This window comes from Juglans microcarpa x Juglans regia, chromosome 2D (genome assembly GCF_004785595.1).
Source record: "Juglans microcarpa x Juglans regia isolate MS1-56 chromosome 2D, Jm3101_v1.0, whole genome shotgun sequence".
Lineage (NCBI taxonomy): Eukaryota > Viridiplantae > Streptophyta > Magnoliopsida > Fagales > Juglandaceae > Juglans > Juglans microcarpa x Juglans regia.
The window spans coordinates 5,177,038-5,192,217 of NC_054596.1; the positions used below are offsets into that span (position 1 = coordinate 5,177,038).

Consider the following 15,180-nt stretch of genomic DNA (forward strand, 5'->3'; position numbering starts at 1 on the left):
GTTGGCAAGACACGACTCAAGTCTCTTGTGCATTTACTGTACCGTTAAATCTAAATTTAGTTTATTCTTTAAAAAAAAAAAAAAACTGAAGTAAATATGTGCTAAGCCTTTCATGTGAATTTACTACAATAATGCATTTACAACCTCCTCCTTTAATTGTGCACTGTCTGCCCCTCAATCTTGGAAACTAGATCTCTAAGGATTCACGACATTCATTGATATCGATTGAGGCCCACCTGGTTAGCCACTATATATATGAGATCGTTAATGTGCCCAACACATCTAAGTGCTCGACCAATGACTGATACGTACCTTCAAAAGTAATTTTTTAAGACTATAATTTAAATTTAATTATTTATTTTTATGTGGACCGTCGACCTCAATTCAGTAGTTAGATGTGGAAAATGTCACAAGTTAATTCACTAATAAAATGTGATTTATAAGATCGTAAAGCATGAATGGCGTGAGGAGTTAATTCACTAATAAAGCTGGAAATCGGGTACACTTGGCAGGAGATATTGGTATCACTATCGCCTGTCTGTACCCCGAAGGTTACCAATTGTTGATCGGTAGATGCGAGAGACTTGACACGTGGTTAGTGCTTATCTTGGGGAGGTAGACATAATAAACGAGGTCAAATCTGAGGAGAAGCTGATCTGGCGTTGGTTGAGAATGGATTAGCACAATTAAGTTGTGGGGTCACTTCTCAATTAAGTTGCTATATAGATTGTTCGGGTGAGACAAGGCTCAGAAATTAAAAGAGCGTCAACCATTTAATACGGTGGTATTAATCATCTTCCAGTAATATTTTGTCCCAAGTACTGAGAAACTAATTATTATAATTTTTAAAATTTTTAAATAAAATAAAAAATATAATATTAAAAATATATATATTCTAACAAAATTTTAATTTTATAATATTTTAATTTAATATTTTTTCTATTTTTTTTTCTAAAATCTCATAAAATATCATAATTCAAAATATTTTACTATTATTCATAAATCATTTCACTATTATTTATAAATTTTTCATCTCATCTCATTTTTCAAATATCCCTAAGTATAATAGGGTGAGGACGCTATATGAGTTTCAACAATTAGTATATTTTTCTAGGAAAATAAAGATTCTTCCTTAAGAACAAGTAGATTTACAGGAAGATGAACGTATTTACAGGCAGAAGTACTGTGGATTGCTCACGACTGTTCATTAAAAGCACGAAAAATTGTTTGGGAAGAACTAAAGAACTGGTATTGTTTAGGAGGAAGGAGAGCTGCAAATCTTGTATAATTCAATATCTATGTATTAAAACTTTATAAATAATTAAAGCACATATAACAAATTCACGTGAGTGGTTGGTATGATCAGATCATTAACTATTTTATATTATCTTATCCCAACTTTCTTGAACTTTTGAAGATATATAATTAGCACCTAACACGTTGTACGTATACATTACAGTACTAGGGTGTAGCAAGTATAGGTATACTGGAGTTAATTAATAAATGTTCATTTATTTTTTCCCTCTTATTCATATATAATAAACCTTTCTCAGATCAATCAGATTATTAATTTATTACATTATGTACCAATAATTATCCCAAAGTCCGTTTGTATTTGAAAATAATCCAAATGCCTATATATTTTATTAAACATATGAACAATTATGAGTCATATTCTAATTTAAACATGTGAACAATGAATGTGCTATTATAATTCAAATGTGTCCTCATGAACCTTAATGCTTTTTAACGAATACGAGTTGGCATTGATAGGCTAAGCCAATCTTTTGCGTAAGCAATAAATTAATTATTCTCATTAAATTCAGTCTCGATTTGAATTAAAAATTCATCTCAATTTATCTACTTTTTAACGAATACAAGTTGGTGTTAATAGGCTAAGCCAATCTTTTGCGTAAGTAATAAATTAATTATTCTCATTACATTCAGTCTCGATTTGGATTGAAAACTAATCTTAATTCATATCATCTCATCATTATAATTTTTTAAAATTGTTATATAAAATATAATAAATAATTTAATTTTTTTAAATTTTAAAATAATAATAATATTAAAAAATAATAATTTATCCTTCTTACCTAAAACTGTTTAAACTTAACTCCGTTGATCGAGGAACGTGGAACATGCTATGCATAAATGTATAGAACACGTACTCCATGACATAATTATTGTACATACCACGTGTGTTTTGTCTTGTTCGTAGAAATATTAGAAACTGAAAAAATAAATTAATAAGTTACGTTTAAATGTTAAAAGTATTTGAGATCATTTGTAAATAATAATGAAATAATTTATAAATAATAATAAAATAATAGTAAACTATTTATGAATATTAATGAACTATTTATGAATAGTAATGAAGTAATCTAAGATGGTGATCTAAGCTCCCAAACACATCTTAAGGCCTGGTTTGATTTTACAAACTTTTAAAACTATCTTATCTCATCTCAACATCTAAACATAATTCAAACACAAATATTTTTTAATTTTAAATTTTAAATTTTTTTATCTAATCAGTATAAGTGTTCTAAACTTCCAAACACAACACACAAAAAAAATCAAAATTTTTAAATTCCAAAATAGAAATAATATCAAAATATTATATTTTAACACTCTTTTAACTTTATAATTTTGTATTCAACTTTTTTTCTCTCTCATTTTTCAAAATTTCATAAAAAATTTAACTCAAATTATTTTATTACTATTCTTAAATTATCTTACTATCATTCACAAATTTCACATCCCATCTCATCTCATACGTGTAATCAAACGATGTATAGCTACGTTTGAAACATCGTTTGGAACATGGAAGCAATTGAACTAATCTGAGTTGAGTTCAAATTTAAGACTAGTACAACATGTAAACACACGACTCTCAAATTACTAAACGTCACTCAACTCAAAACTTCTTTACACATCGGAGTTGGGACTTACAACTTTTTTCAACTTAACACATTTTTATACGTATTCGGACCTACAACTTTTTTTAACTTTTAATAAATACATCTAAATTCATCTTAACATCCAAACACATTTAAACTTATCTTAGGTGGGTCTCACAAAACTTACTTTATAATCTCAATTCACTATTATTCATAAAAAATTTAATTCATCTCCGTTCAGCTCAACATCCAAATACAACCTTAGATATGGACATGCACAGTTACAAATGTTATTGGGCCTCAAAGTCGAGCTCAATGTCCTTCGATGCCGGCCCATGTTTCCTCTAAGTCAGTTTTGTGAAGTGGCAGTGGCATGTTTCATAAAAGCTTTTTCCCCATTTGACAATCCACTGGGCCAGGAAAAGCAAATATACTGGATAAAATCCCAACAAAGAGGGAGGGAAACAACGCAAAGGGCTTGGAATTAGAAATTTCATGAGAGATTACTACTCATCAGTGACTAATTAATAAAGAAAATACAGTCTTGTATTTTGCTGGTCTCATGTAATTACTTAGTGGTCAAGCATGTATGCACCCTTAAATTTCGCGTCAAAAGTTTCCACTGAGGAAGCATCCTGGTAAGTTCACGGAAAGGGAACTCATTCAATTCTTGCACAAAGTAGTTCATTTTGATTATTGGTAGCTAGTCTCGAGTACTCCAACCATCAACCTCATTTGATGGGGGGCAGTACTCCTTTAGAAAAATCTCCAATTTCTATCGGATTATAATTTTACGCAGAATAAAGAGCTTTAATTACCAAAAGGGAAGGGGAAATAAAATAATATTGCAACAAAGACCATTCATTAAACGTTTATGCGTAGTAATCAGAAGTTCTATTTATAATTTTCAGGAATCGCATATCTTGATTCTTGATGACAGAGTCCGTACTCATAGAACAGCGTAATTCTTTATTGAATATCGATATCTCTAGAACGTTAGCTTTGTAGCGGATGAAAGTATAAGCCAATTAATAAAGCTAACAATTAGGGAAGGGAACTCCGCAGGTGCTGGCAACCTTTCTGGCGTTGGGGAGTTGATGTATTGCCTGAGGTTTGGATCCTTGAGATATCCACAAAGGCATGGCCTCTGCTCCCTCACCTTGCGGCAGCACAAGCTTGAGGGCGGCGTTGACGCCGTGATCGCCGGTATGCACGCGTTCATCTCTATGGGACTGCATGTCACCGCGTTTGCTATGTGTGCTTCGTTTAAGAGCAACGTCGCTACAGCCACCACCACCAGGGCACAAAGCGCTGCAAAAGGCACCCTCTTCATCTTCAATCTTTTCAACCACTCCAGACGCGCGCAGAGAAATTAAACTAGAGAGGCTGTGGACCGTGGTGCATTCGGGACCGGAAATCTTGACCTTTATAATAGGTGGGCTGAGGGGATCGGCGAAATCAACGCGTCAAACGGGCAATTTAACTGGGACCCAGAAGTTTGGTGTAAAAGTGTAACTTGCTGAAGGAATTCGCGGAAGAAAAAAAAGAAACCAATCATGGGAATCGCTAACAAAGAAGGTTCAACTGAAGTGCGGAATCGGGTTCAATTAGTCAAATAAATTCATATAGTCCAATTACTCTGGTTCAAACCGGATCTCTAGTGGTGTGATAACCAACTACGTACGCTGCCCAGAAGAGACAGCTATATATATATATACTATTTTAAAACATTTTATTAGAACATCATCAGACATAACTAGCCACATCAGCGACCAGTTAAATAATCTAAGATGTCATCAGATGTCAGATTATAGATGGTACCAAGATATATTTATTTCCAAAGTAATGTTTCGCGATGATAGCTAGAAGTCATACTGGAAAGAAAAGTTTATTGATGGATTACCTCGTTTGTTTGCATACAAAGTGAATGATGAACTTACTAATACCTCTAGGTCTCTCAATTACGATGAATACACCTATGGTGATATTTGTTGTATAATTAAGAAACTTTGTATTAGTATGTATAATAATCAAAGAATGCTTCGAGAACAGATGAGAACTTTTTGTGAGCAATTTGGCCTTCATTTTATAGCTCCATAAAAAAGGAAACATAAATTTTTTAAACCTCATGACGGTATCAAGAGAAAACCCCATGATGAATTTTATAAGAAAACTTATAAAAAAATCTAAATTATTTTCTAAGTCATTTTCTAAGAAAAAGAAATCTAAAAATTCTTCTCAAGGAAAATGTTTTATTTGTAGCAAACCTGGACATTTTGCAAATAAATATCTTAAGAAAGCCAAAAAATTAAAAAAAAAACTTAATCAGTTGGATATTGATAACAATGATAAAGAAGAACTATTTCAACTCCTAGAAATAGTTTCGTCTTCATCATCTGATATCCTTGAGTTCAGTTTTAGTGATTCAGAATATCACTCTAAAACTGGATCTCTTAATCCCACTGGTATAAAACTTGGTTGCAATTGTAATGATACTTGTTGCAAGTCTAAAGGTAAATCAGTTAATGTTTTGACAAAGGCTGAGGAATAAGAAAATCTTAACCCTGAATTCTCAAATTATCAAATTACAAAGGTTTTACCGCCTCCTTATTTTATGCTGCATAATTTTATTATTATGCATTTACTCTAATTAATTCTGCTCCTTTATTCCTTATCTTCTCCTTCTTCCTCCGCTGTTTTGGTATATATATATGGAAATGGAAGTTTAAGGCCAACGAGTCACTTAGGAAATTAAGAAGAATATTTCAAGCAAATTTTGGCCATGGCTTCTTTCTATTCCTTTAGCTACTTAATTTATAATCCACTTATCAATGTTATACTCAAATATCACTGCATGCATACCTTCCGAATATCCTTAAAAATGTCTTCCTTTTTTTGCATTCTTCCTTGATCTAGACATTAATTATATATAACTCTACTGGAAATCTAGCAGAAGGGACAGATCCTACGCACATCAATAGTGGTCAATGGATTCCCATGTGTTGCAGATCCATGTTTTGCAGGTCCTCGTATAAAACTAATCAGTTAAACACGGTTACTATAGATTACCATGGAACATGCTGGGGAGCACTAATATTCTATAGCAGAAGTGGTACTGTGATATGTATGGGAAGTTGCTTCAATGCATGGTTGATGTAAATTGGGAAATTTCTGTTGGACAGGAAAAAGGTTGTTCTCAACTAAAATAAGAATTCGTAAACAAAATCAATCCAATCGATCGGGCATCATTAATTATTTTCTCCTCTTATGTCAACTACTTTCCCTCCCGACATATTCCTTGTAATTGCTATAATTTCATCGCAACATATTTAGGGAATTTAATATTAGGTATATTTCACCTCTTTCAATCTTAAAAGTTAATTTAAGAGGTAAAATTTTTCTTATCAAAAATAAAGGTGAGATTTTTCTTCACACTTATAAACTGACCACCAGCCCCTTCAATAATCAATGTAGAACAACTCTAACAATCTCTCCGTCACACATCGGATCCTAAATTGAAACAATGAGAACCTATTTTTCCCGTAGACTATTGAGTCTGAGACTATTAGTAAACCTACGCTCTTAGTATTAGATAATCTTAATTCTCTCTCAATCTCAAAAGTTAGTTCAAGATGTAAGATTTCTTCGTACTTATAAACTGATCATCAATCACTTCCACAGTCGATATGAGATAATCCCAACATCTAGTACTACTAAATTGTCACAAATATCAGTTTCGACCTGTCTTGAGAAAGAAAGAGAGAAACAAGTTCATAATAAAGATTAACTTTATTCTACGGAATTATTCATTACATATAATAATTATTTTACCACATTCGCAGCATATATAGCCCATAAAATTTTAAGCTTAACACTTGGGGAGGGGAACACCGCAACTGCTAGCAACCTTTTTGGCACCAGGAGAGTTAATATACTGCTTGAGGTTTGGATTTTTGTAGTACACACAAAGGCATGGCTTCTGTTCCCTCAGCTTCTGGCAACAAGTAGCAGACGGCTTTGCCTGGGACACGATGGCCGCTAGGCATGGGCTCAATTCCGTGTAATTGCATGTCACCGCCTCCGCCACGAGTGGTGCTTCAGACAGTAGCACTGCCACCGCCACCACAACACAAAGCAGAACACAACATACCTTCTTCATCTTCGATTTTGTAACACAAGTATGAAATAGATAGCTAGGCAGACAATAATAATATTCTGCTTACCATGGCTTCCCACACATCATTTTATAGGATCATTCATCCCCCAATTCGATTGGAGAAAGTTCATCAGAAGGTGACACGTGTATAATGCAATAATATATATATAATCAATGTGGTAGATGATCACTCACCATTTGTTTTTAACGATTGACGTGATAGGCTACGTTGATGGGCTGTCTTAGTAATGATGCAGTTAGGCGCATGTTACGTCGTACTCCAAGATCATGTCACAATTAATAGCAGTGCGGACACAAAATTACAGGACAAATTGCAAATTAGAACACCCAATATTCATAACACAGGGCCGTTAATACTCATGCTGTTCAGGGCAAATTGCGAACGAAACAGTACTACAAGATACTCAGGCCATTTCAGACTCGTTGGAATCTTTTGCTTTCACAACAAAACCCTTGATTAAGGTATATAAGACGAAAAGAGAAAGAAAAACACTTTAAAGTCGTCGAAGCACTGCAATGATACATCAAAATCATGTTATATTTTCATTGTCATTTGGTAAATTGAATGTTTTAATTTTACCCAGATCTCTCTCTAATCACCAGCTGGCCGCCAGCATTAAATACGATTATAATCGATTAATAAATTGCCAACCCCACTTAGGTTTTCAGTATAAAATTTCATGATCAATACTTCTCAATTTGAGATCAGTCTAATTAATTGCTTGGTTCTCTTCACTTGAAGGATATGAGAGCGTGTAAGTTTGAAACCTAGTAAACTCCAAACCTTGCTAGTAGATTATAAAATTTAAGAGGGATACATAGTTCACATATGTCAAGATGGCCGAGTTGGTCTAAGGCGCCAGTTTCAGGTACTGGTCCGAAAGGGCATGGGTTCGAATCCCATTCTTGACATTGATATGTTTTAATTTTTCTCAGCTTAGACATAGTAAAGAAAACAATTTTATTCAACTAACCTAATCTTATATTGTTTTGCATACTTCTTTTTTTTCTTTCAAGAGAGAAGTTTTGAGAATGGATCAATCTTTCAAAACGAAAGATTATAATAAAATCATCACTGATATGACCGAATCTAGTGTCCTTTATTAGCTTGTGGTGGTGGCATGCACCGGCTTATCGGGGACTTGGCCCGCTCTTTTGATGGCTCTGAACTTTCTTTCTTGCCTAACAGCCCACCTTCCCCAAAGAAACTACTCATCAATGAGTACCTATCGCTTTATATTGTCTCAAAAGTTTCACCTAATCTTTTATTCATTATTGATGCAAGAAAATTCAAATCAGATGATGTTGAACTATCAAATTGCACGTTGATGGTCTTGAACTACCTCTAGATGGTAGATCAGTGCAAGGACAGTAGAAACAGTGATTTTTCCTTGATCTGGGACAATTTTGAGCACTTGTCGATATTTTAATCATAACTTTAGTTATGAGTATCGGATTTGAACATATAACCTCAATTCAGAAAGCTCTTTTCAGGTACTGGTCCGAAAGGGCATGGGTTCGAATCCCATTCTTGACATTGATATGTTTTAATTTTTCTCAGCTTAGACATAGTAAAGAAAACAATTTTATTCAACTAACCTAATCTTATATTGTTTTGCATACTTCTTTTTTTCTTTCAAGAGAGAAGTTTTGAGAATGGATCAATCTTTCAAAACGAAAGATTATAATAAAATCATCACTGATACGACCGAATCTAGTGTCCTTTACTAGCTTGTGGTGGTGGCATGCACCGGCTTATCGGGGACTTGGCCCGCTCTTTTGATGGCTCTGAACTTTCTTTCTTGCCTAACAGCCCACCTTCCCCAAAGAAACTACTCATCGATGAGTACCCATCGCTTTATATTGTCTCAAAAGTTTCACCTAATCTTTTATTCATTATTGATGCAAGAAAATTCAAATCAGATGATGTTGAACTATCAAATTGCACGTTGATGGTCTTGAACTACCTCTAGATGGTAGATCAGTGCAAGGACAGTAGAAACAGTGATTTTTCCTTGATCTGGGACAATTTTGAGTACTTGTCGATATTTTAATCATAACTTTAGTTATGAGTATCGGATTTGAACATATAACCTCAATTCAGAAAGCTCTTTTCGGCGCACACGCTGTGGTTTCCAAGTTATGCTAGATGTGCATCATTTTCGAGCCCAAAATCAAATGTTTTTCCCACACATTCTTAATTTTAGATTTTTTTTGTCTTTTATGGTAATATTTCATTTCTCGGTTAGGAATTGATTTTGAATCCGACTTTGGCCAGATTTTTGGTAGATTTCTTCTTTAATTATGTATTTATTTTTTTGTGTGTTTATTGAGATTTTGTTATTTTGTTGGACGATTCTTTTTTTAATAATTTTCAATTAAAAACAAAGTTGTTTTCTCAGTATTTGAGACTAACTCTTGTATTCTCTAATTTGATTATATGTTAAAACTAATTGTCACAATTAATCTAAATTTTGTAAAGCATCCGAATCTTTTAGAAAGCTCTCAAAAGCAGGTGGGAGAAAGTCTCTTAACACCGGTTGCCGGCCGGAAGATCAATTCAAGAAGGTATTCGGCATCATACACATTTATAAATTACTCGACATCAAAGGTGTCAATAGAACTCAATGCCCAGTTCTCCTACATGAGTCCATACAAATTCTCTGTTTTAGTTGCATGCATATTGTCAAATGGATCATGACTTTTTTTGACGTGGTGTCATATAATTTATTAAAATATAAAATATAAAAAATTAGATTCAAATAAAAAAGATGTTTAGAAATACAAAAAAAAATATCTATATTCTTTGTGTTTATATTTTTAATTTTTTCAATAAATCAGATGCCATCACCAGAAAATTCGATACGGCAAAATAGCATTATTCAATCCGAAAAAGCAATGAATGCCCCCCGCCCCCAAAAAAAATCTTATTTAAGTAGCTACCGTCCATCGATCTTCCGAATGTAAATTCACGGTTCTTTTCTCTGCTCTTGCTGGTGTGGTTTGCCCCCAAACACGTGGCAGGCGATCTGCATCTCATTCACTTCTCGACGAATGTGTCCCTTTTTCTTGGAAAAAAAAAAAAAACTGTCCTTGTAAAGTTTGTCTTTTCCCATTTAAGTTGGATTTTTACAATTAAGCCATGCTCTCGCGTCATTTTATTTTATCTCAATTAATTTTATATAATCTCAATATTTAAACACTATAAGCATAAACGTTTTTCATTTTTAATATTTTGACTAATCATTATTTAATCATTACAATTTTTTCAAAAGATTAAATAAAATACATATAAAATTTAATTTTTTCAAATTTTAAAATAAAAATTATATTAAAAATTATATTATAACAATATTTTAACTTTATAATATTTTTATTTAACTTTTTTTTTAATCTTTTTTCCCAAAATCTTATAAAAATTTTAACTCAAATCATTTCACTATTATTTATAAATCATTTCATTATTATTCATAGATCATCTTATCTCACTATTCAAATCAAACTTAGATATTATAAGAAATACTAAAAAAAATATAAACGATCTGGCTTTACACAGGAAAATTAGTTATTTCTTTTTAGTTTGGATAACTGTTAATCTTTTCAAGTAATTCTCCTAAATCTATGTCACATACGAAACCAAAAAAAAAAAAAAAAAATACAAATGTTAAGTTGAAGGGATGTTTACACCCCTTATTGGGCTGGGCCTAACTTATCTATGAGACCCAGCAACCAAGTGTAATCGGCTCACTAATCAGAGAAAGGAGAAAGAGGCACAGGACCCATGCGTGAAGGAAACAGACATAGAGTGAAAGGACACCGACATAGCTGACACCACCCTGCACACACATGTAATGATCAGGCCACGCCGCCCTTAATGACTGACACTAAGCAATGACAGAGATTATGGTAAGGCACCTTGTCCTAATAGTGTGTGTGATATTACCCCTATTCTTGATAGAACGTGCGGAAGGTGACCGCACTCACCAACCTGCCACAAGAATGTGACTCGGGGAGGTTACGCCATGTTAAAGGTGACAACATGAGATCTCATATTAAAAACAAGCACCTTTGATACAGGATATAGAGGATCACCTCATTAGGCGGTATAAAAGCCGTGTTCTAGGTCAAAATTTTCTCTAAGGAACAAGAAATTAACTTAGACATCAAGAGTGTTTCATCAACTAGAATGCCCCCATTTTCTTTGTATTGCAGGTGATTGAGTCCGATAAGCGAGGTGTGGAAACACGTCATTAACATTAAGAATTAGTATAAAAATCTTAAAATGGCATGCTGGCCCTTTTTCGGATGTATTAAAACTCGCATGTATTAACGTTTTCTTTTTCTTTTTCTTTTTTAAATGTATCCGGTCTCACTTCGAAATGGAAAAGTTTCCCTTTACTTTAGAATCTCCGAACAAAAAACAATCGTCTAATTTTTTGTTTTTTCATTTTGCTGTCCGGCCAAAATAAAGTCCAAACAAAAATATACTCCAGAACAATTTCTTTTTAATGGCGAAACGGGAAAAATCATAGGCTTGGTGGCGATAGTTCCAACCAATCTCAGCCAATCATTTGTATTCACTCTGCTTTGCCGTTTTATCTTTTTTATTCCTTCTTCTTGGGATTTCCTGCTGAAACTTCACATCTCCTCTGTAACTTGATACAAACCTCCGTTTTACAAAAAGAACATCGGATAGAGCCAAAGACACTCTCAGGTAAGGTAAGCATTTCTGCATATTTTATCAATCTCATACTCTGTTTCCATACGTTCTTCAATGAATATTCTTCCATAATTTGAACAAGAGGGAGTTTCCCATTTTGAGGCCCGCATTTGATTGTAAAATATCCCAACCTTTACTATACTTTTGTTAGCTACAAATAAACCCAGAGTTTGGTTTGTGCCAATTTGGCTTGAACTTTGAGCTAAAGCTTTCTAGAGTGAGCAAGTGCATATAATTTCCTCACTTGGGTGTTGCACAGGCAAAAATGGATAGAGCAGAGTTTGGTAATAGAAGAACTGGGACAGTTAAAGCAGCCATTAATTTGTATGGAGATAGGGTTCTCGAAGGTGCTCCTCAACTCAAGAAAGCCCAGATGGATTTCTTAGAGGTATATTCTAAAGAACTGTCTCAGCCCCATTTCAGCATTTCCATTTGATTTTCAATTTCAACCATTTGTGTTCCCTCATATGTATCGGTCTTTTGAATTCTTAAGAAGTCCTCTTCAAGAGCCAGGGAACTCCATCTGGCACGAAGGGAAATTGTTCAATACGAAGACAGCAAAAGGGATGCTGAGTCAGCAAGAGCCCAAGCAGAATCTGATCTCTCTAATGCAAAGAAAACGGTGAAAGATATGTCTTCGTTAATCGAGAAGTCGAATTCGAAGGCAAAGGCAAAGGTGCGAGACATTGAGATGCTAAAGAAATCGAGAAGGCGTGATGCACGGACAGTGACAATTGGGGACATTGAGAGTGACCAGTATGCAGAAGTGATGAGAGAATTGGAATTTGTGAAACAGGAATTAAGCAAGCTTAAGCTTGACATGGCTCATGTCTTTGAACAGAAATCGTGGGCGGAGAAGGAAGTAAAAGCCTCGACTTCCAAAATGTTTTCTTATTCGAATTCCGTTCGAACCCTTAGGAAGGAAATTGAGGAATCCAATGAAGAGCAAGTGCTTGTTGAGTTGGCGAGGATTGAGGCTTTGAAAGAACTTGGAGAGATTGAAGCTCAGAGAGAAAAGGAAGCAACTGAATTCTCCACAGCAATGGAGAAAACCAAGCAGAAGGTGAAGGACATTACTGAAGATATCGACCAATCAAAAGAGCTCGAAACCAAATTGGCTATCACGCTGTCTGATGTTGGTATGTTGCAAAATGAACTGAAGCTGGTGAAGGAAATGGACAAAAAGGTTCAGAGAAATTATAGCTTGAATCGTGGCAGTTTTCGAAAAGAAGAAGAATTGGGAGCTTCACCTTCATTGGAGTCAGTCAAGGAAGAATTAGAGGCAGCAAAAAAGGAATTAGCTTTGGTCAGAGAAGAGGGATTTCAGTTTATGGCTTCCATGGATGTCATAAGAAATGAGCTAAAGCATGTCAAGGAAGAGACGGCTCGTTTCAAGAAAATAGAAGAGAAGTCTGATTTAACCGTTCAGAATCTCAATTCCAAGCTGCTAAGAGCGAAGTCCAAGTTGGAAGCTGTATCTGCAGCCGAGGAAAAGGCTAGCTCAATTGTGTCTAATCTATTACTCACTCTTGAAAAACTTAAGACAGAAGCAGAGGCTGCAGAGAGAGAGAAGGAGCTTATCACAGCAGAAACTGCAGCCATGAGAGAAGACGTTTTAAAAACCGAGTCTGGTATAGACTTAACCGAAGAGAGATTACAGGTTGCCATGCAAGAGCTTGAGGTTGTCAAATCATCAGAAGCTTTCGCTCTAGAGAGGCTAAAAACGCTTATTGAGAATACAATGAGAAGCAGGGCTTCAACATCTCGGCATAGTTCCAAGATTACCATTTCAAAGTTTGAATATGAGTATTTGAATGGGCGTGCAGGTGGGGCTCAAGAAATTGCAGATAAGAAGGTTGCAGCAGCCCATGCTTGGATTGAAGCTCTAAAGGCCAGTGAGAAAGAAATGTTGATGAAGACAGAATTGGCTGAGAAAGAGATCGGAGAGACGAGGGTGATGGAAGAACTAGTGGCCTACAGAGCAAATACATCACTTTCTTCAAAGCGAATGGTTGAGGGAGGATTACAGAGCTGGAGACAGAAACGTGAGAAGAACGCAGAAAATTCAGAAGCTGAAAACTTTCAACTTGCATCTCACAGAAAATCTTTAAGAATTAATGGCAACTTGACTCCATCCAAGCGAGCCAAGTTTCGAATGTCTGCTTCACCAGCAGCTCGAAAGTCAGACTCACCGGCAGTTCGAAAGTATGCCTCGCCAGGAGCACGGCATATTAATTCATTCACTATTAAGAAGAAAAAGAAGGTAATGCCCAATCTCGCCAAGCTTTTTAGTGGCAAAAAAAAATGACAAGGATCGGTAAGCTGCCTTTGATTTTTTAGGCCTATCAGCACCTGTTCCCAGAAACTCCTAAGGCAAGTGATTCCAATCCACAGAAGAAAAGAAAAGTTGAACTTTGACATAATTTTAGTAGGAGATAAAAGGCAATTGACGATGTCTTCAGAATAAGTGATCCTCTTCAGTGTTTCATTTTTTTTTTTTACTTCAATGAAGAGGAACTCCTCGTTAGTGTGAGACGTCTAAGCGTCGCAATTTTTAGTTTTGTGGCTATTGATCTTGATAATGAAGTTACCTCACAATTCTGGTTTCTGATATGGTCTGGCTATTGATCTTCAAGATTTGTGTATACAACAATACATTGGGCACGCAGTGGTGGAATTTCTCTTCTGGCATGGTCTAGACTAAGTCGAAACTCAAAAGCCACATGTTATCCTTGATTTTCAGGGTTTTTGTTTTAAATAAATGGCCCAGAAATGAAAATGAACTCAACAATATTCATGGATGAGAGAGATAGCATGAAAGAGAGTAATCATCTCAGTACATCATAGGTAAGAGATGGGTTGGAAACTCAAGAACAGAAGATGGAGGAGACGAACCCTTTCACCCAACAAACAATTCTGCTATGCTTTAATTTCTTAGCTGTGGCAAGTTTTTCATTTGTTCCAAATTATGGGCAACCAAAAGGAGCGATGAAGGCTTGTAACCACGGTTTCCTCCGCCACAAATGAGTGCTATCAATAAACATGGATACCGTCCTCATTTAAAAAAAAAAAAAGAAGAAGAAGAAGAAAGGAGCGATGAAGTATGCAGAAGCGTGTAATCACAATCACATTGAGAATGGCCTCAAGTTTCTGCCTAAGTTATGAAGCTTAACCAGTAATAACCAAATAAAATGTTTTATCTCTCTTCTCGAAGTTTATAGAATGTTTGAAGCATAAAATTGTAAAAAATCCTAATCCAAAAGGGAGGGGAGGACCTGCAATCTGTTGAGTGGGAAGCGGGAACAAAAAAACAAAAGCAGTAATCATCAAAATAATTTTGCAGTACCCATTTTTTACCTTCCAGTAAATTCGTTCCAGCAGAA

The 15,180-nt window shown here is 34.9% G+C and overlaps 1 protein-coding gene and 1 non-coding gene across 3 annotated transcripts; both read left to right on the plus strand.

Moving 5' to 3' along the window:
- The first annotated feature begins 7,908 nt into the window (after positions 1 to 7,908).
- On the plus strand, positions 7,909 to 7,989 carry TRNAL-CAG. Its single transcript has one exon. It is a non-coding gene; the product is annotated as a tRNA-Leu (tRNA).
- A 3,542-nt stretch (positions 7,990 to 11,531) lies between these two features.
- Positions 11,532 to 14,405, plus strand: LOC121248791 (protein PLASTID MOVEMENT IMPAIRED 2). Of its 2 annotated transcripts, none has more exons than XM_041147360.1 (3): positions 11,532 to 11,791; positions 12,057 to 12,185; positions 12,294 to 14,405. In XM_041147360.1, exons 2-3 carry the CDS (start codon positions 12,063 to 12,065, stop codon positions 14,103 to 14,105), a joined length of 1,935 nt encoding a protein of 644 aa, XP_041003294.1. In that variant the 5' UTR covers positions 11,532 to 11,791; positions 12,057 to 12,062; the 3' UTR covers positions 14,106 to 14,405. The 2 variants fall into 2 exon arrangements, with proteins under 2 accessions (XP_041003294.1, XP_041003293.1); XM_041147359.1 differs by having other exon boundaries at positions 11,536 to 11,791; positions 12,291 to 14,405.
- The last annotated feature ends 775 nt before the right edge of the window (positions 14,406 to 15,180 follow it).